This window comes from Aquila chrysaetos, chromosome Z (assembly GCF_900496995.4).
Source record: "Aquila chrysaetos chrysaetos chromosome Z, bAquChr1.4, whole genome shotgun sequence".
Taxonomy (NCBI): domain Eukaryota; kingdom Metazoa; phylum Chordata; class Aves; order Accipitriformes; family Accipitridae; genus Aquila; species Aquila chrysaetos.
Genome location: NC_044030.1, coordinates 87,955,247 through 87,976,870, shown reverse-complemented (window position 1 = coordinate 87,976,870; position 21,624 = coordinate 87,955,247). Strand labels below are relative to the sequence as shown.

Sequence of the window (21,624 nt, the reverse complement as noted above, 5' to 3'; positions counted from 1 at the left end):
GAGCAAAGGATAAAACCCCCTCATTCTTCACAGTTACTAAACAAGTAAAAATGACTCCACAGACCAGAAAGGTTTGCCTGATTTGAATTCTGTAGTGAATATACATGTAACTAAACTATGAGTCAAACCCTGACTTTGACCTGGCAGACAGATAATGATTCAGCTTTAAACCACCACTTTTCCTTCCCATTGCCCAGTGCATTGCACCTCTGCACACCAAGTACATGCACTGGTCTTCCCATCTTACTGGCTGGATTTGACCTTGTTCCCTTGCTCCAGCAAAGTACCAGCAGACTGTCGCTGCTTTACAACCCAAAGCAAAGATAAATTTATGTCCCAGGGAGTTACTAGTCTACAATACACAAAGAACCAGGTACACTCAAACCAGCATGCCTGTGCACCCTTAAGCTTTCCCAAAGAATATTAATATTTTCATAGATATGAGAATTAGATGCAGCCCTTAGACCCCTCAGAAGTTGTCAGATCAGTCTCTGTTGTCAAGCTGTATCAGCCGGTACGAAAAGAGACAGCCAAGTCCTCTGCTCTTCGACTTTTTCAGTTCTGCAGTTTCTTTCGAGTATGCTTCATCTGGTAAGAGCACCTGCTGCCTTGCCTTCCCTCACTCTTCACTAATGGCATCTCCTGCATTTCAAGTGGCATGCCTACAAGCAGCATTAGGCCCAGCATTTCTTTTTCATTTCTTTTCTATTTTCACCTTTTCTGTTCACATCCCACCCCATCCTGTCCCTCTTGTGCCCTTCACCCCATCCCCACGACACGTTCTCATCCTGAACCGCAGCAGGATCAATAAGTCCAGCCTGGCTGCTAAATGTACCCTATAGAGAACAGGCAGGTTTGGGGAGAGGCTAAGTTCCCTCGCAGCCTGCTAAGGGCAATGGGTGCTGAAAAATATGGATTTAGCGTCACAGCTGGTGAAGGGAAGCCCCTTACAGGACTGTACTCTTGATCAGCAGCTGTACACTTCTGTTCACCCACTAGAGAGCGTGTGACTGCACAAAACCAACACAGCAACGAATTCCGTCTAATAAAAGATCATATTTTTCCAGAGACATACAACATCATGTATTAGATGAAAAGAAAGGGACTGTTACAACCTCACACACCAAAAGCATCTCTTGTTTTAGAGAGGTCCATGATTACCTGGGACATCTGGTCCTGTCTGGAGTGAACGCAGGTACCCTGACTCCCAGCCCTGGGCTTTTCCACCTGGACCTTGCTGACCTTCTTAGAGACAGTGGCAGAACACACAGACCTCTGCTCCATGACACTTGAAACAGCAAACTTGGAAAAAAAAAATTGCTTTCGATGTACAAGTACACTACCAGAATAATTTCAAAATTGGCTCTATGAGACAAACTTTATTACACGACTCAATTTTGGGGATCAAAATCTGCAAGCATAGTTTTGCAATGCAGTGAAATGGAGAGTGATATTTTAAGTTAACATGTAGCAGCATTTACTTTATATACCATGTAGGGTATCTGTTTGGATTTATTTTGTAGACATGTTTAAGTGCCAAATATTCTTAAGAATGATGGGCTATTAAATTATACATTCACAGACACAGCATAAAACAAGCCTTTTCAAATGCTTATTTAAAAGAAGTGTATCAGGCAAAAGGAAAAACGTTCAGGTTAATTTCTCTGCAAACTGGCTGCAGTGGCATTAATTGCCTCATGCTGTCCTCTTTCAATGTTTCTGGCCTCTGACCCCCAGCATTGAGGGAACAGGGGCAGATGCTTTATGATGCTGTTCTTTATTTCAGCCTGCCTGCTGGAATGCCGCTTGTGGACTCTGTGCTGTAGAAAGAGGTCAATTAGGATTAACAGTTAGTCACTTCAAATGACTAAGAGCAACATGAACCGGCACTGCAGAAGTGAGCAGCTCTCCAAAAAGACACCAGTTCCCGGCCTCTGCCATGCAAGCTGTGGAAGAGAGTGGAGCTGTAGACCGCTGCAGACCAGAGCCCAAGAGCTTTCTTTTGTAAAGTGCTGCAGTTTCAAAATTTTTGTTAAGATGGAAACAAAAGCAGCTTTTTACTCTGTCTGGAGATGTAGAGAAGGATGCTACAGAACACAGTATCATTATTTAACATAGCAGTAAGTCAAACACCCATTCAAGTCCCTTCTACAGCTCAGGTATCCTGGGCACCGAGCTAAATCCAGCACATGAACTCATTGGCAAACACAACCTCAGTGGGCAGCTCCTTAAGCCCTAGCTGCACGAGCCTCCTTGCAGGCAGCAGGTCTTCTCAGAGAACTGGAATTGGACTTTTTGTTCAACCTGAACTATTCTCTGCCTTTCCAGAAATTTGCTTTTGGGTTGAAGATATTAATGACAATTTTTCATCACAAGCAATATGTTTTTTTGGCAGAACACAGATGTAGGCAGAAATGTCTTTTTGATAGAAAAGCTTCTTGCTAAATGTTTTTTTATACTAGCTCTTGTCTTCATCATGAATAACTTCAGAACCAGCAAAGTAATAAGTCTCAACCTCAGTAATACAGTCTGAATCTGACCAATTTATTGGTATTGCTTCAGGGAGTGTTTTAGTAGTAATCTTTCTCACATGAGAACTGAAATAAAAACCGCTGCATGCTAAGTAGAATTCGCACTCTAGAAATATCTTTTTGCATCCCAGGGAATGAATGACCTCACAAACAGTTGTAAAGTTGAACGGAAGCCAAACCCTCAAGAAATTCAGCTTAGAAATGTCGGTCCAAAGCTAGAGGCCAAGTTTGGAGGACCACCAGTGAATGGAAACTTACAGTTCCACACCAATTTCAGAGTTTAATTTATTGTAGATTATCTAGTACTAAAGATCTGAGTCGAATGTGCCCAAATCAAAAGCAACGGACATCTGATTATCTATTATTTTTATGTAAAGCAGTGCTACAGTTGAGAGAGGATGCCAAAGAATAAGGTGCAGATGAGCTGCGACCTCGTTCATCCATCCATGATCCAAAGTTTCATGAATATACCTACTTCAGTCAAGTGCTTCCTTTACACAGGAAGACTGTAAGCCAACAAACTTCTTCAGCCAAAGCTTATACAGACAAGTCTTGTGGAAAAAGGAGTGTTCTAAGTGCCATTTATTGTGAAATGAAATAGCAGAGTTAATATTAAACATTAAACACCAAACAGACTAGGAAGTTTTGTAACTATTCCTTAACTGCAGAGCAGCGTAGATGAAACTCTATCTCCAGGTCAGCCTTGGAACAAGGGGTTGCACTGCCAAACATTCATGCATCCACCAGAAACAGAAGATGACACACAAACTCTCACGCAGGAATTTGGATGTAGTCCCTGCATCATGAGCCCAGTGTGCTGGACTCAAAGAGTTATGGCTGGAGAAAGAATGTTAAAAAGAACTTGGAAACTCATTGGATAAACAGATCACCTAAAGGTGTCCTAGGGCTTCTCAAAAGAAACGGTGCTGGTGCTTGCTAAATCAATGAATGCTTAGGCAGCAGTAACAGACTTAGGTGCACAGTTATGGATTCTGTAAAAGGATATAAATTAAAAAACAGACCATGAGGGAAAGGAGGATGAGAGTTTGGTGGTGGTTTGCAACACACTTCTTATACTCTACAACTCATATTACATCTTGCATGCTTTCATTAAGAGAAAATATTGCACTGTGTTAAGGCCCATTTAAAACAATGAAAATCATATATATATGTGTGTGGACATAAACTTCTTATTTTTAAAAAAACAGTATGCAATAACTAGGAGTTATAATGCAAAAATATTTCTGTAATTTAAAAATTAAACTTATTAACAATCTATAGAGTTCTTCAAAAAGCATCCTTAGAATTTATGGCTTTAGGTGGTACCAGGAGATTTAATTTATCACTTCGGCTCATCAGGTGAAAGAGTTCATGACTTAATTAGCTCAGTGCACTCGAATGAGTATTTATTTCAGTCATGTTTCTCTGTTAATAATGCAATTCTGCAGGCATTTTCTCCTGCTGTGTTTGACAAAAGCTAGCTCCCAGCGAGTTCTAGCACTTGCAATTTTTGTGCCCCCGAAGTCCTTTATTACACGGCAGCATTTACAGTGGTAAAGTATTAAGTACCTGTTTCTCCACCACTCTAAACTGCCTCAGGAGGGGCACGGGGAGCTGGCTGTGACTTGCTGATCTCAGCCTAAGGTTAGAGCAGCTTCCAGAGGAGAGGCAGCAACGGAGAGGTCACGGAGCAGCAGACAGCACAGGTCTGCGTCCATCGCCAGTTTTATGCCAGCTGGGCGTTGCCATTGTTTCTGACGGGCTGCAGAAACACAGTTTTCTCTCTCTTTTCTATACTTCATACAGTACAAAATATAACACGGGTTTCACTGACATTTATAAACTACTTCTGTTGGGCTCACAGTTGCCTCACCTGACCCCACAAGAACAAGAAACACTCCTCAAAAAAGAGGAGCCAAAGAAAACATATTGCACACAGCTAGCAAATGGTTTGCTCCCATCTACCCCATCAGAGGAAAGTGTGTTTTAACACGAGGGGGCTGCTGTCTTACAACCAGGATTATGCCAGCGAAGACAGTATGACAGAAATGAGCAGGGAGTCTCCCACTGTAATGTGTAACAAGTCCTACCTCTGATTTATGTGCTGCAAAACCCACTCCACCCTTAACCAGAAAAATAACGTCTGTGATTACAATGCAGTGTGCAAACAGCTGCAGTTCTCTACCTGCCAGGACAGGTAAACGGCTTGGCATGACGCACAGCCACTTGCTGATTAAAATGAACCCATTATTTCCACTAAAAGCAGAGCTGATAATCTAATGGGTGTTTCAAATAAAATGTTTTCTTTGCAGCTGCAACATTGAAGCAGTCTGCAGTAGTTTTCTGCATATGCAAGACAGGCATAAAGCAAAACCTACAAAACTTTGAGAATCAGCAAATCAGTATTTTATAGTTACTCTGTACTTCCTTGAAAGACTGTAATGCTTCTTACAGACAAAAAAAATGTCAAATTTGGCACATTCTGACAATCTCAAAACAGTTCTTAGAAATGTCTGGACTAATCCTCAGTTGGTCCTGTGAGGCGGGTACCATGGGCACTACTGGCATTCAACAGAAGGGAAAAGAAAGGAGAAAAGCTGACAGGTGTGACAAAGGCTGTGAACAGAGAAGAATCCTGGGACCATTTTAAATACCTACAGCACTGAAAAACAGCACATTCAGAGGGGAATTAAATGTCAGCAGTTTCAGCTCTGTAGAGGCTGGACAGATAGGCTTCTCTAGGTCTCCAGGCTGCCTGATGGTAATCGATAGGAGTGAGGCGCCTGCCTTCACGGGGTAACTTGTGCTGTCCTACCATGCACGCCCAACATACACGCTCTTATGGGATGTCAGAAAGTAGAGCTGCCTCACCTTCAAAGAGGTGAAACAAATCCTATCTGCCGTGTTGAGTCATAAGTGAGCCCAGGAAAACATCTGAGAGCTGTCTGATCTTACGTGTAGCGAAGTCATTTGCATAGCAGGTTGAAGACTTTTCATACTAATTTCAATTGACTTTGAAAAATGAAAGCAGGGTGCTAGCAAATGACTGATTCTGTCTAAAGAACGGATGGGGAAGTCCTATTCACTTCCTCTGCATCCGCTGCAGATGCAGGTGCGGAGGCTGGTCGCTGTGGTAACACCCACCCACATGGATCCTGGTCTCATGCTCACTGTGTGCGGCAACAACAAGGATGGGAGACAGCATTTTTTCTTATTAGCTCTTAAAATAAGCCCGGTATGACTAAATTGCAGCAGTTGTACCTTAGAAATTAAGTAACTGCTTAATTTCCACAAGGTGGAGGTGTTCTTACTCTACTCCTAGACTACTGCAATTACTAAACTAAAAGGATGATCAAACTTAAAAAAAACAAACAAAAAACCCCCCAAACCACCAATCCCCCCCAAATTCCCAACCCTCCTCCCACACCTGATACCCTAAACCTATCTCCAATTCATAGCAAACACCTTAGATCTCAAAATGCCACACTCCAAAAAGATCTTACTCTGCCTGAATTAAAATTCAGTGCAAGGAAGGAGTAATACTGAAATGCGTTATACTTACAGTAGTCAGGATAATATGTCAAGGTGAACACAGCCCTGAAGCTTAATGTATGCAAAACCTGCCAAAGCTATTAATTAGCTGACAGAATGAGGAAAAGTAGTTGATGCATGAACAAAAGCAGTAACTACAGAGACAGCAAAACCAGCCTTGAAATCTTAGTGAAGAGTTACACAGTGCAGATGGTCTTCTGTAGCCAAAGAGACAGTTTAAGGACTCTCAAGATAAAAGGTTGTTTTACTGGGGAGGTAGCTTGCAGATCTTTATGTAGATATAGAAGGTAAATTCACTCCTACCATTTCTGTGGAAGGTATTTCTCCAATCCAGTATGAACAATGCTTTGATTGGACTGCAAGAGGAAATGGCTTGAGCAAGTCAAAAGATGGAACTATTCAAATACCTCCTGCTGTTCAAATAGTTGCATTTTGAGAGAAATAACAAAGTCTCATCCTGGGCAACGAAAACTTGAAAAACTCCATTAGATCAATGCACTACATGACCTAGACTGAGGATAAAACTTTACCCATGGTATTTGGCTCTCGTCTTCCCACAATCTCAACATTAGGTATGAAGTTCACTTGTTTCTGTGACCTCTGGCGTTAAATACTGCAATCCAGGAACACCAGCTGATCATCTCTACCACAAGAAGGTTTCAGATCTCAGCTGTGCCAAAAATCAGGTCAGAGAATTACGTCAGTGAATACTTCTAACCAGGGTCAACTTGAGTTCCAAAATGATATTCTGGCTACTTAATGCCTTCACAATGTAACAACTGTTCTGACATTCCCACAGTGTGTGACAAATGGTTGACGGTGCACTAGAACAGACTTATGCAGAACTGTAAAATCCTCCCTACTACACCTACCAACAGCACCATGATTTTAGAGTGCTATTCAAGAAACACCTCAAGAGAGAAATCTTCTGCCCTACAGAACTTGTACAAAGTGGAGAAGACAGAAAACAAAGCAGACTAGCAGAGAAAGATGCTCCTATAGGACAATACAAATGTCTTACTGCTTGTAATGGTATGGATCTCCTTTGGTGGTTTGCCACAACACAGAAATACACAAGAGGATGCTTACCCAAAGCCAGTGGCAGTTGATGCCATGTCAAGTCCCAGCACTGCCTTCTATAGATTGGAGAAGAGCAGGGCCAGCATAGTCAGCAAATACCAAGGACAGGAAATTCAAAATGCCAAACCAAAAGACCAAATGAATCCTAAGCCATTAATTTTGAAGACCTCTTTCTTGATAAGCCTCTCGCGCTCCTCTATTCCTATCACTCACTAGAAATAGGATCGCTCTCAGAAGCTTAATGCTGCATTAACAATAGCTTCTTGCATTTAAATTACCCCACCATACTGCAGTGTGGGGAAGGGAAATGGAAGAAGCGTATTGGCCTTTCTGAACTCTTCCTTTGCCAGAGAAACCTGAGCTTATTTGGATTACCTTAAAAACTTTTTTCCAAACCTATTCAACACCCAAAACCGAATAACAAACACCTATGTTACACAAAAACCTACAGCTATGGATAAAGCAGACAGCAAAGTAACTGAGCCTAGCAGATACTTCAAGAAAAAATAAATATTTTCCCCAAACAATTGCACTTCAGGAAAAAAAAACACCCAAGGCTTTAGTTCAGAAAGGGCATCACAAGCCAGAGAGAGCTTTAACAAATGCCTAGGTTTAGTCACATATTTTAATCCCACTGATTTCACTGGGATTTAAATGTTCACTTAATTTATGCATGCTGAACTTTTAAAGTGCTTTACTGGATATGGGCCAAAGGAAAGGGATGCCTCTTACAGCTTGCCCTTAAGAACCAGAGTATTTCACCCTTAATACCAATGATTAAAACAGTTAAAGCAGTCCCTAAAGGCAGTGATGCAATAAGAAAATGCCTTTTCATTACCATTCCCTTTTTAGGGAGAGCTTAGAACAATCAAGTTTTCCTCCACAGACCCCACTGCCACAGGTAGAGTTTTGTCAGACGATTTGCACGGGTCCCCCTCCAATCTCTACAGTTCTGTGATCTTCTCTTTACCATGTTCATATGTAGTTACATCTCAAGCATCTTAGGTATCGATCCTCAAACCTACCTAGGCTGACAAAGACTGCATACCATTGGACCATGTACTAAACTGGAGAACTAGTCAACATATGTCAGAGCTCCCCAGTAGCAGAAAATTCACCAAGTGCTGACCAGCTATTCCACTCTAATGTACCAGCTGACTGCCCACAGTTAGTTTTAAATCATGCCAGGAGACAGCTACTCACACATCAGCACTGCTGCTCCTGGAAGCCCCTCCCATGCCATGACGGAGTGCACCTGCAAACAGACAAGCATCTGAAGTGCGTAGTTTGAGAAACCTGTACAGGCCCAGGGTGCAGATAATGTTTAACTTGAGCCGAAGCTCATGACTCTGATTTCCCCTTCTTTTTTGTTAAGGAAATTATTTTATTATATGCTTTGTTTTAATAAAGTTTTGGGCTTTTTAAACTCGGAGGAGTAGAAGAATGTAGCAACTACATAAGCACAGATAGATCATTTTGTGGACAACAATTTATTACACAGTAAGAAATAGAATAAGCTTTTATACAAATTAGGAAACTGTGACAAAGTATTAGCTAAGTATTACAGTACTAGACCATGTCTTAAGCTATAATTTTTGATTTATAAGTCAATTGCACAGGATAGTTAATGCACAGGTACATCTCATTCATCAATAAATATTTCACTATTTAATACCCTCCAAGAGAAAGGAGAAAATCAGAAACTCAAGCCATTTGCAGATTACTTCAAGCGTGGCTGTCATTCTGGAAATAACTACATTAATAACCATAAACCTATATCCACCTTTCAGCACAGATGAATTTGAAGATCAACAGATCTAGTTAATGATGCGTTAACATTCCCATCTGAAACTTGTTATGACCACATACAGCACCTCCCTCAGTGTCCAGCCAACATGTTGTAAAACTACCAGATCCCACCAGAAGGCAGCACTCTCAACTGAAGATTTAAACTGCTTTGTCCACCACATCAATGAGATTCAGCTATTTTATTTTTTGCTACCTACTTAATGAAAAATGCTATGGTAATTTTTCTAAAGTAAAAAATTATTTCATGATGAGGATCTTAATTAAAGCAATACTGCTTATCAAGATTACCAGGGCAGGAGAGGCTACTACCCATATCTGAATGCTCCCTTGAATTTTAATTACCCCACACCCTGATATTTTCATGCTTTAAAAGCATCAAGACTTTTAAAGACCTAATAAAACATCTGTGTTCTCACACTCATCCGCAGATACACATAAGCAAGTCACAGATTCTTTGGTATTTTGAAACAAAACCAAACATTAAAAAAAATAATGTGTCTTTTTTGACCAAACTATTCAACCTGAATATGCAAAACAGTCTGGTGAGCAAAACTGCCCTTTCCGGAACATAGATCAATAAATTTTGCATCATGTAAAAAGCTCAGCAGCTAGTCTGAGCTAGGTGTATCTGTTCCCTTTGTTCAATGAAGCAATAAAGCATCATATGAAAGAAGCTCATTTGCCTTTCAGTAGAGGATCAACTGTCTTCTGAAGGTGCCTATGCCTCTACCTCGAATAGTGAGATTCTGGTGTTCAGAGACTAAAGGACCTAGAAGACTAGCTTACTTCTGGCACCTGTCTATGGAGAGATGAATTCCACCTTTGAGCTCCAGAGCAAACGCACACATGTGGGGCTATATACAAAGTGCCAGGTTGTGACATGAAGCACATGTCCCTCACCTTCAGCAGACTGCATTTGAAGTTGCTTTATCTTCTGTAAGTTTGTGTGTACTGGAAGCTTTATCTTGGATTTTCACAGTTTTAGGGTAGATTTTTAGCATTTTTATTTGAATGAATACAAATTCATTTGGCCTGGAAAACAACTGAGTAGGTCTTTTTTATTTGTTTTTTAAAATCACCACAGAAAAGCAACAGCTGGTGTCAAGGCACACCATCCCTATAACTTCAGCCTGAAGAACCTCAAAGTTTTCACTCATCTTGCCCATTCGTTTTTAGCCTTCAGCATGTGTGACTAATTATACAATACTTTGCTTGCTATGAACAGGCACTTTTTCCTCACCTTTCCATTTAGTGTTCTTCCAGAATATGAAAAGACCACCTTTCAAGATTTTGCTGATCTGATTTCCGAAGTGTGTTACATAAGAGAAAGATCATCATTAAAAGAACAATTTACCACAGTATGAATATCTGACAATTTGTAGTTCTCTCTCAAAAAAAACCAAAACCAAAAACCCGAAAAGAAAAAAAAAAGTGATAATGTTAAGTTTAGTTTACTCAGCTCAGGTTTTGTTTTCCTTGCACAGCTCTTCATCTATCTGTCAGTTGCTGCCAGACACTGGACATGTGAGCATGAGAGAGGAGAATGCAGTCAAAGCTGATTATTAGCTACAACCAAGGGACTGGAATGTCAGTGACTGATCCTAATACATACATAAGGAAAGAAACTGAGGTTTGAAGGAGACATATTCTTAACACTGGAATATTAAACCACAGTATCTTCACTTCTGTAAAAGCTCCCTTTTTGCTCAGTTCATTTATGTTATGTGTCATCTTATATGCTCAATAGGAGGCTGTTACAACATATATAAACACATAAAACCTTATTTTAATGCACTATGTAAAAAGAAATCCCTGGATATTGAACAATTGAAACTGAAATATGGAGGAGAGAAAGGTATATTTATCATTTTGGGGCTAATGGATTTTTAAAAATCATGTTAAAACACAGAGGACATGGAAATTCATTTTTCTGCTTAATTCTGTCAACATTTTTTCCTCTGACAGCTATACATGTTTACCTTGTTTTTGTATAGGATGAGCAATTCCTCTCTGAAAACAGAAAATTTATGAAAAATGTATTTACAGTAAATATTATATCTCCAGTAGGTACTGCAGAAGCAGCTGGGAAGATCCAACGGTTCACTAACTCAAGAGAAACTTTGACACCACAGCTAGGCTTTTATGCATTCATCCCGTAACAGAGATAAGCAGCTTCCTCCAAGAAATGCATGACTGCCTCTGTTAGCTGCTTGACTGCCAGAGAATGGAATAGGAAACTCTGAGGACTTCAGGTTTTTCCTTATATCAAACATCAAACGGTAGGAGAAAAAAATAAAAATCAAGCCTTTTTCATTCCTAAATCTATCAGTCCAGTCTTGTCTCTGGATCTGAAAAACTTTCACGATAACCTCATTGTCAGTACCACCTCTAGACTCTCCGATGCCTTTGCCCTGAAGCCCCCAAACTCCAGAAGATGGATAGGCAGTGTGGAAGGTCCCCTATTCAAGGATGATACTCTGGTCTATTCTGAACACATCACAGCTACTGCTGTTTAGAGAATCTGAGGTTGTCAGAGAGAAGGAATTCCAGTTCAACAGTATCATCAGTGGTCTCTACTGGTACATTACTCTTTTCCACAGGGGGTGAGTAATTCTGTACTTCATGTCTTGAAGCTAATATCCTTGAAGTCCCATTGCAAGAACATGCCTCTGGTTGTCTGATGCTGTCTGAGCAAATATGGTTCGGATGGTAAATGCCTGGACAGGAATTGGGTTGGCAATGACTAGGGACGTAGTATTTAGTTGCTACTGGACTTGATTCTATTTGACTATGAAAAGGATTATTAGCCATGCAACAGGTCTGGAGACAGTTATTATTTTTGAATCCATGATGAAGGCCTAATTTAGCAATAAGGGGCTTCCCAACATTAACTTCCTTTCTCTCATCCATTGTATCTTCTATTCCTGGATACTCATAGTGCAAGCAAACAGTGAAGATCAAGTGTTCCTGCAAAAGAGGAAGGGAGGGGGGGGAGAAAAAAACGTTACCCTTCCTCCTCAAATAAACAATATAGGAAACACTTACAGAGGCACAGCTTACTAGAGGAGACTAACCTTTTCAGGAGCTAAAGACATGTATTAGGCAAGACTTGTTTACTGAGGACCTCTTTTGATTAATACTTGCTCACCTGATAGTCTTTATTTCTAGAAGCACTTGTATTACACCAGCTACCAAAAGCACTGAAGAAAAGATACCACGTGATACCCAGCACAGATGTTCATGACACAAAAGATACAGAGATAAACTTAACAGTGCCACGGTATGTTGCAGTGAGAATGTTTACAAAAACTGCATGCCCAAGAGTACAGGTTGGAATGGAAAGAGATGATATGTAACATTTTCATCTCCTAACTAATGACTTTGTAAGATGCAGGTCTCCTTCAGGTCACATTCTTCTTGTACTACAGGGCGCTGGAACATTCCCAGTGTGCAATACACGATCCTCACAAAAATAATCATCTTGTCAAAGTTCAGTACAGGCCTAGAAAATAAAGTGCCTTACACTACGGTATCAGGATTGCATTTGCATTGATTCCTTGGCTTTTATTTTTCAGCTAAGAAACTGAAGTCACTAAATTGTGCTATTAGCCATTTTTTCCCTCCAAAGAACATGTTACTCATTATGCAGACAATACACAGCTACCTCAACAGAACTGCAAAGCAACATGATTAATCTAAATTATCTAAACAAACTTGTGAGGAATAATATATATTTACCCTTAGTTTTTGCAGTGAACTTAGCCTGGTGTAGAGGCAGTGTTTGGGAAGGTCCTTTGATACTAAATAGCTTCCAGTTTCCTCAGGAGTTCCTTTATTGGCCTCTTTAGGATCCACGTCCAGGTCCTGTTGCAAGAAAGAAATGGGAACTTAATTGAAGGTACAGAATTTGTAGATCATAAAATAGTTAGCAGTATTTCTTTTTATAAAGTCAGCATTTTCTTCTTCTTAAAAGAAAAGAAAATGCCAATCTTGGATTACTTGCAAAAGCTGCTGAAACCACTGCTAGTCACAGGCAAATGGGGTTACATTTGAGTAGGTTACCCTCTTTTGCTGATGGTTCCTGTCAAATTTGCTGTGCTTGCTTCAGGGTTGCTTTTTTTTTACCTAACTTCTACTATGAAGTACAGTACTGTAACACTAATGCTGTGGGCTAAAAATACATGTATTTATTATGCACATTAACTGAAATATTTTATTCATAAAGCATCAGTAATGTCCTGTTTGTTCTCTCTAAAAAGGTTTTCTGCCCCATGTCCTCTTTCATAGACATCAAAAAAGACAGTTTTTTGCCCCAAGGAGCTTTCTGTTTTACTCTTATCCTTCACCTTACTGTGATCAGCTGAGTAACATCAATGAAACTGGACAGGATCACCCAGGTGTAAAAGAACCGTAAAACTAAAGCCTAAGCAACCTTGTCCTGCAAGGTAGATGTGTCCTCAGCTCACATAGGAGCTATCGACATTTAACTTCTTTAATTAAATATAACAAATACTTGATATTAGACAATGAAAAACAAAGGAAACTTTGAAAAAGATGACCCCAGGTTAATTTCAATGTATTTTTATATATATTAAAAATATGCATTTAAAAAAAAAAAAAAAAGAAGTAAATGTGTGTACAGACACACACGTAAGCACCTCATGTCAACAGTTTAGACCCTTTTTATCACAAAAGATGCAGTTCAATGTGGATAGACCAGACAATTTTCAGCTTCAGTGGAGGGAGATCACCAAGACACCAATAAGAAGCACTTACAAGTGCGAAGTCTGTAACGTAGGCTCTGCAAACTACTATTTCAGGTGGCTTCTTTACTATTCGTGTGTAGATTATCATGACATTGGAAAACTCGGCTGCGAACCCCAACTGAATCTGAACACCACATTTGAATTCAAGATACCTACTTTCTGGAAGCTCTGCAAATAAATAACACATCATTACATTCTAAATAAAACTTAGCATATATATTTTCTTTTTAAAATTTTGTTTTAAATTCAAAAGTTTTAAAGGTATAGACCTCTTCTTCTGCCCTCCCTCTACCTATCACATATTTACGCTGAAGCAAACCAGGTTAGAAGCTAACTAGGCAGCAACATTATTTGCTAGTATCACACGGTAACTGGCAGACACTGCCAGAGAGAGCTGACTCCACTTCTGCTTCGCAGGTTTCTTTCCAATCTCTGTGCAACTAGCAAGGCAACATTTACTGAAAATAGGATATAGCTTGCTGACCCAATAAATTGTTTACATATCTATAATCAAACCGGTGAGGTTAATATGGTCTATATCCAATATATGTAACACAGCTGTAGCATTATAAGAACCTTTAAATTTCACAGAAAACAAGTTTCAGGTACATTTTTTTCCTTTTGCAGCCTATGCACACATTCAGAAAGCCTAGCCCGCAGCATTTTTCTTCTTTATATTGTGGTTCTTTCTCAATCCATAGGAATGTATCTGAAAGTGCTCAAGGGTAAATAACATCATTCTGTGTCTGTATGCTTTGTACTGATTTTTCTACTCCCACTGAAAGTGGATTATTTAACATTATCATCGACATACCTTTATACAAATATAAAGGTTATTCTCGTCCCAAATTCCAAACACATTCTCTTCAATGCATGGCTTAAAACAAATAAACTAAGATAATGTTATGTCTTTATAGTTTTTGTTTTGCATTTCAATCATTTAACAAACAAGAATTAAGGGCTTGATTCCACAAATAAAAATCTACATCTGTGAAAGAGTCTGCCTACATGACTAGTTGTCTTAAAAATGCCACCCTTGACCTACTGCCCAATCTGTCACAGAAATTTTAAAATGTACTCCAACACATTTAGGTGAAAAGGTAAAAAGGTCTTAAACCCCACTGCCCTTCTCAAAAGAAGTCTAGAAAGCCTGAACTGATCTCACCCTTATTCTAGTTTTCTTAGTTGTATACATTGAAAACTCCTTTTCATCATGCACTTTTACCATACAGTTCACCTGGCTATTTTAGGTGATGACTTTAGCATGAGATTAACGACATCTTAAAAGTGTCATTGTTAAACACAAACAGACTACTAGGAGATTATCCCAGGAGGCAGACAACATGTAAGTCTCCCCTACAGTGTTTGAGTGGTCTTATATATACTTACTTACTCAGGATGAATTCCACCTGTTCATTACAATCTCATGTAGAGGTAAACCCCAACACAAAAATTTCCAAGATCTGAACATACTAATGAAAATTCAGATATGAACTTGAATTTCTTCCATTTCCATTTAATATCACAACCCACAGACTAGAGACTATTAAGGAAGTACATCATCTTATTTTTCCCATCATGCCAGTAGGATCATCTAAAAGTAGACTGTACTATACCATGAGCTTTGGCCCACTGCAGGTTCCGTGCCAGAGACTCTGCAGAAGATACGGTTTGTTGAATGGGATCAGTTAATGCCCTTTTCTCAGACAAACTGCTGCGGATTTCCAAAGCTTGCTTGCCTTTGGTAAGGTGACACTTGCCCATATCTAAAAATAAGATGCACATAGTTTTCCTTCAAAATCAATACTGCTGAATTTCTAACTAAATTAAGTACATCACTGCAATGTTGTGGGTTGCTATGGTTATGCCAGTGTCAGCACATCCATAAAAACTTGCAGTTTTAGAAGTATTCATTGCTCAGCTATTCATTCACTTAAGGCTAAAACAGCATGCCAGATGCCTGCAGAGAATCCTGAGGGTTTTGCATGTCTCCTAGTCAACATGCTCTCACATTTTTTCTCAAGACCAGTTCAAGAAATATCACAGCTCTGATTCAGTAAGGTCCTAATTAAAGTGACTAATTTCAAGAACATGAATAATACCATTGGAGGGGACTTCTAAAGAATTGGAGGTAAGTGGAGTATTTTAGGGGTTGATAAAGGGGCCAATACTGTTTATTTAACATCATCACTAATGACCTGGATGACAGAACAGAGTGTAACCTCAGCAAGTCTGCAGATGATTAAAAACTGAGAGAAGTAGCTGATACACCAGAGGATTGTGCTGCCATTCAGAGGGACCTGGACAGGCTGTAGAATTGGGCAGAGAGGAATCTCATGAAGTTCAACAATGGGAAATACTGAGTCCTGCAGCTGGGCAGGAATAACCCCATGCAGCAGTACAGAAAGGGGACCGACTCACTGGAAAGCAGCTCTGCAGAGAAGGACCTTGGGACCTGGTGGACACCCAGCTGACCATGAGCCAGCTATGCATTCTTGTAGTAAAGGCATCCAACAGGAATAGTGTTGCCAGCAGGACAAGGGAGGTGATCCTTCCTCTCTTGTCAGCACTGGTGAGGCCACATCTGGAGTCTGTGTCCACTGCTGGGCTCACCAGTACAAAAATGACATGTACATACTGGAGAGAATGCAATGAAGGGTCACAGAGATGAGGGGCCTGGAGCATCTTTCTTATGATGAGGTGCTGAGAGAGGTGAGACTGTTTAGACTGGAGAGAACATGGCTCAGGGGACTTCTCATCAATATGTATAAATACTTGATGAGGGAAAGTAAAATAGACAGAGCCAGACTCTTCTCAGTCAAGACCAGTGACACTACAAGAGGAAGGAGATGCAAACTGATATAGAGAAAATTCCACTTAACCATAAGAAACAACTTCTTACTCTAAGGGTGATCAAACACTGGGACAGGCTGTGCAGGGAGATTGTGGAGTCTCCATCCTTCAAGACATTCAAAACCCACATGAACAAGGTCCTGAGCAACCAGCTCTAGTTTAGTCTGCTTTGAGCAGCAGGGTTGGACTTGACAATCTCCGCAGGTCCTTTCCAACTTTAACCAGTTTGTGATTCAAACTTACTCCAATTTATTAGGGTCTCCCTATATTTGTTCAATTACATTTAAAAGTGACATTTTCAGATAGTTTTGCTGCATGTAGAAGGTCAAAACCTATAGCGTGCAAAGGGAATTAAAAAAATCCTAGAAAATTTCCATTTATGAGTTCATTAAAAAAAAAGAAACAATGAAGGCTATTTACATGGAATACTTTTAACATGAACACTCCTTTGGAACATTTTCAAGTGTCATCAGTGCACCAATGTACTCATTAGCACCCAGTCTGGTACTACTGACAACAATGGTTGTCACGTTACCTGACAAATCAATCTTTCTCTCCACTCCAAGTTCAAGAATGAGATAAGTAATAGGTCACACGTCAGAACATCTACAGCATGTGACATTACCTGGCAGTACAGACGAAGCAGTAAGAGTCAGTCGTATTTTACCAGACATTTGGGGAAGCGCAAGGAAAATGGGTGCCGGCGGAATTGTGACATGTTCTTATGGGGAAGCCATGAAGATGGGGGGAAGAGGAGAGAGAAATCTTAGAGAATACTAACCCACTTAAGAACACCCAAAAGCAATGACAAAAAGGATGAGAGGAGGGAGAGGGTGAGAATATTTTTGGATATTTGTTCATTATAAAATTTGTAAACTTCTTACGCAAATTGAAAGACTGATTGGTCTATGACCATTGCAGAATGCAAGTGGGTGTCTGTTCTACTACTACTCCTGCTTTAAACAGGCTGACAATGGGAAAATGAGGGATAAAAACTAAAGACGTAGTATATATGTATACTACAGACATAGTATTGATGCTAGGATGAGTGGATTACAGGGTTCTCTTTTCATAAAACAGTAACAGTCAGAATGTCCCAGAAGGCAAGAAAGATGACAGAAAGGGAAGATATTGGGGCCTGCTTCGAAACAAAGAGTTTCAGGAATTAGGGCCTAAACACAGCTATAGCTAGCTCTGGTTTCTACCACTGCAAATGAGAGGAGAGCAAGTTATCAAATTCTTCCTTTATATTTAGGTAATGGCAAAATTGAGTAGTACTGTAAGCAAATAAGAAGTACAAATCTTAATGCAAAAAGCACTCTTGTCTGACTGCCCCTGGCAAAAGAACAACATCGCCCCGTGCGGGGCAGGGGGGAATCTACTTCTGCCCTAGATTTTAGAATAATCATTTTAGTTTTACCATCTGCAAATCCTATTTCTTCAGGATAATTCTGAGATCTGAAATTTTATTTAACTTTTCACAGAAACTTCATGGAAAGTTTAACAGATAAGACTGAAAATACAGAATGGTAAGTTTGTTTTATGGGATCTAGTCAAGCAGCACACCAACTATAAGCAAAAAGACAGAGAATATATATGAGAATATATACCAAACAAGCAAGCGGTAATCAAGAACCATCGCATTTCAATTTACACCCTGGGGGTATGCTGGATTCCTAGTACCATCAGTTTGACATAAATTCCATGCTTATTTCAGCTAGTCAACCAATGATCTCTTCCCTTTCCTCAGTAGAGCACTGACAGAAGCTCTGTCGGTTTGACAGCAGAACTTTACTGTGCATTTAGGATTCTCTTGGATTTTTTTCTGCTTTTTGGATCCCTGTCAAAAGACAGACTGGCCAAAATTCTGAGACCTGCAGTTGCACCAAGAACACTGGAAACCACAGCAGAACTTGGTTGATTACATACATTACCTACAAATAACAGAATCTTATACAGACAGCTAATGGCTATATCTATTCTTCTATGTTTTGAGCAAATGTTTGCACAGAAACAATACATTTTCCCTCAACAGCTTTCACTTTAGCACTTCTCCCATCGATTATAAAAGATAATTACTGAACCAGGCATATTAAAACAGTGGATTGCCCTTTATAGTGCACCTACATCCTTTGATAGAGAGCAAATCAATTATCATCACTATAGGACTCTTTGAGGCAGTTAGGACTCAGTTAATTGTTTAAATGAACGTGGAAATGACTGGACTACCACTAGCAGCTGACACCACAAGACAGAAGAGTAATTTTTGTGGATGGACAATTCAAAGCTCCATGCAGAAAGACACTCAGAACAAGTAAGGATCACTATTAAAGAAGCTCACGTCCCTTTATAATATCATGATCCTTGTTAATGCACTGCCCAGTAGCACCTGCTTCTTGATAAAAGTTGCTATTTTAACAAAACACAGCAAGAAAGAGCTTAAAGTAGTGTAACACATTCACCATGAAAAGAACGACATTTAGGCAAAGAAGTTTTTAGTAATGCAGGTTGAGAAGACTGTTAGTGCAGCAAGCTGGAGTTCACCTTCTGCAACCTCATCAAGCAGTACAGTAATCTTCTTGTCTTCCAACAAACGGTCCTTCAAGAACTTCATGAAGATTCCATTGGCCAACCCCGACTGCTGAATTTCAAAAGCTTCTGCTCCTTGGCACCTATGAGATCACCAATATTAGAAAAGGAAAAAACACTAAAACATCTGCATGATTAAGATCAACTTGAAGACAAAAGGAGTAAAGTTATGTTGGGAATGGGGGAAAGAAACCCTACAATTTGAAAACCAGGTTGTGTCTATGGCCAACCTGCTCTTCATGTTCATTTGCAAGCAACTCATCCTGGGAAGATTTCACTTTCAATCAGGCCACAGTCCAGAGCTGATATCAAACTGTTTATATGAGGAGCTTAAATTTCTCATGGAAGACTTCATTAAAGCTCTTGACTACTTCTATTCAACAGGTTTTGCACTTGACTTGAAAACTGATAGAGAGGTGTTATTTAGCTTTCTGCTTAAGCAACCTCTTCAAATAGTTTCAATTGCAATTGTAACTTTATTCTTTACACCTAGAACAGGAAACATGGGGGCCAGTCTATATGCTACTCCTTCAATAATTTATTGATTTATATTTTTAACACATTTTTTTCTAGAAATTTAACTTGCATTAACAGAGGAGACGTGACCAAAGAGGGTACAGCACATATATTATAGTTCGTACCACAGTACTTGGCCTTCTGTACAAGCTCACACTGCAGTAAGTACCATTACTAAGTACACAGAACATAACTCCCCCTATCCCATCAGCACAAAGAAACAGAACATTATGGGTCTGAGGGTAAAATTTGCTTTTTTCTTTTCTGCATTTTTTTTATCTCTAATAAATAATACTTAGATGAGTAGAGCGCTCCTGCAAGTAACCATGGGATAAAGATCAGGAACACTGTGCAGCAGTTTCTGGTTTGCTGAATGCAGTTCTCTCACTGGTGTTACCCTATATCTGAATGGGAAAGTTAAATACTGGGAATCATTATGTATGCGTTTCCACAGCCAGTTAGACTGTGGAATGATTCAAAGAACAAAGTAAAAAAGACAGTATGAGAACACAGATATGGATATAAGTTACTGGTCCTTTAACATCACAGTTAGTATTTTTCTGTAAAAGATTAGCTATACAATCTCAGTGGTCATTTCTGGCTTCAAAACCTCTGTGGCATAGCAGGAGAAAAACTTCCTTACGTTGCATATCCAAAAACAATGTTGGCTGTAACCTTCAGAGCATCTAAGATAAGAATTGTGTCATCATATTCATTTCTGCAATAAATGGAAACACAAAAAAATAAAATAATAATTTGAGAACTAATAATAGTAACAAACTCTACAGTTGTTCAACATACTAAAACAGCATAGTTTAGAAAGGGTAATTTTTTTCTCTCCTACAATTCTGTAATGAATCCTGACTGCTAAAAGATAAAAATCAGCATCATCAACGCTCTTCATGAAGACAATCTAAAGACACAGTCAGATATGCATTACCCAGATGAGGGCATACTATATTAACCAATGTAAAGTCTGGCTACAATATCTTAAAAAATTATTTCTGATAACTAGCCATTTTAGGTTATAACAAAAACTATATTAATTTATTTATTTATTTTCAAAACATGGTGTCTGCATAGTTAACATGAGGCTTACATAGCTGTATTTTCCGTTTGTACAGCAGATTGTGAAGCTGAATTGGATCACTGGCATTTCATTAGCAGTGAAGTTGAGAGTCTCTACAAACACTAAAGCACTAGCAATTTTCTATTACAAAACATTCCTTAGAGACCAGTTTTCAGAAGTGCTGACTCAAGAGCTGATTTCAAGTGCAAGTTTCATCAAGCATAGTAGTCTCTTAACATGGAATGAAAATAGTACTTTGTTTAGAAAAATCTGATAAACCAGTTGATTTTTAAGCTCTAAATAAAGATACAACATCCCCAGCATAAAAGCAGTCCACAAAATCCAGGCCTCTGAAGAGTTCTAAAATAAGCACTTCACTTGAGCCCTTCTATCAAATTAACATGCCTCTGATCATATGGATTCTCCTTCCCCCTGTAATGATGAAGATGGTTAATGATGCAAGGGGAAAGGGTCATTTTTCTTTTTCAAGATGCCTAATTTCACTTTTACCTAATAAGACTGATGCTTTATAACTTTTAAACAACAACAAAAAAAGAAGAAATAAATGTCATTCAAATCAAGAAGCAAGTATCTACCCATGGAAACAGAAAGTCTAATCACCAGCTTCACATTTCCATCCAAGGCCAAAGGCAAATTAAGTCTATGAATGAATCCTATTGACTTTAAAAGCATTCAGGTGCAGGCTGTGAATTCTCAGAACCATGAACCTTCAAGTACAGTGAATTCTCAGCCTAGACTAAAGATTTCTCCTCAGTGTGAAGTCCAGCCTTCTCTCAAGATACCTTGCTATCCTCTCGAAGGGGCTGTTCAGTTTTATTTGTTCATTTTGAGAATAGGC

The 21,624-nt window shown here is 39.4% G+C and overlaps 1 protein-coding gene across 6 annotated transcripts in view; it reads right to left on the bottom strand.

Moving 5' to 3' along the window:
• Positions 1-8,637: 8,637 nt before the first annotated feature.
• The window catches only part of MALT1 (MALT1 paracaspase), a 41,209-nt gene continuing 28,222 nt past the window's right edge, over positions 8,638-21,624 (bottom strand). For all 6 annotated transcript variants that reach the window (XM_030004609.2, XM_030004610.2, XM_030004611.2 and 3 more), the window contains 6 exons: positions 20,340-20,414; positions 19,136-19,263; positions 15,355-15,504; positions 13,749-13,906; positions 12,711-12,836; positions 8,638-11,939 (listed from right to left, as the gene is read on the bottom strand). In XM_030004609.2, the coding sequence (XP_029860469.1) occupies positions 11,475-11,939; positions 12,711-12,836; positions 13,749-13,906; positions 15,355-15,504; positions 19,136-19,263; positions 20,340-20,414 (1,102 nt within the window). In that variant the 3' untranslated portion in view covers positions 8,638-11,474. The remainder of the gene's footprint in view (positions 11,940-12,710; positions 12,837-13,748; positions 13,907-15,354; positions 15,505-19,135; positions 19,264-20,339; positions 20,415-21,624) is intronic.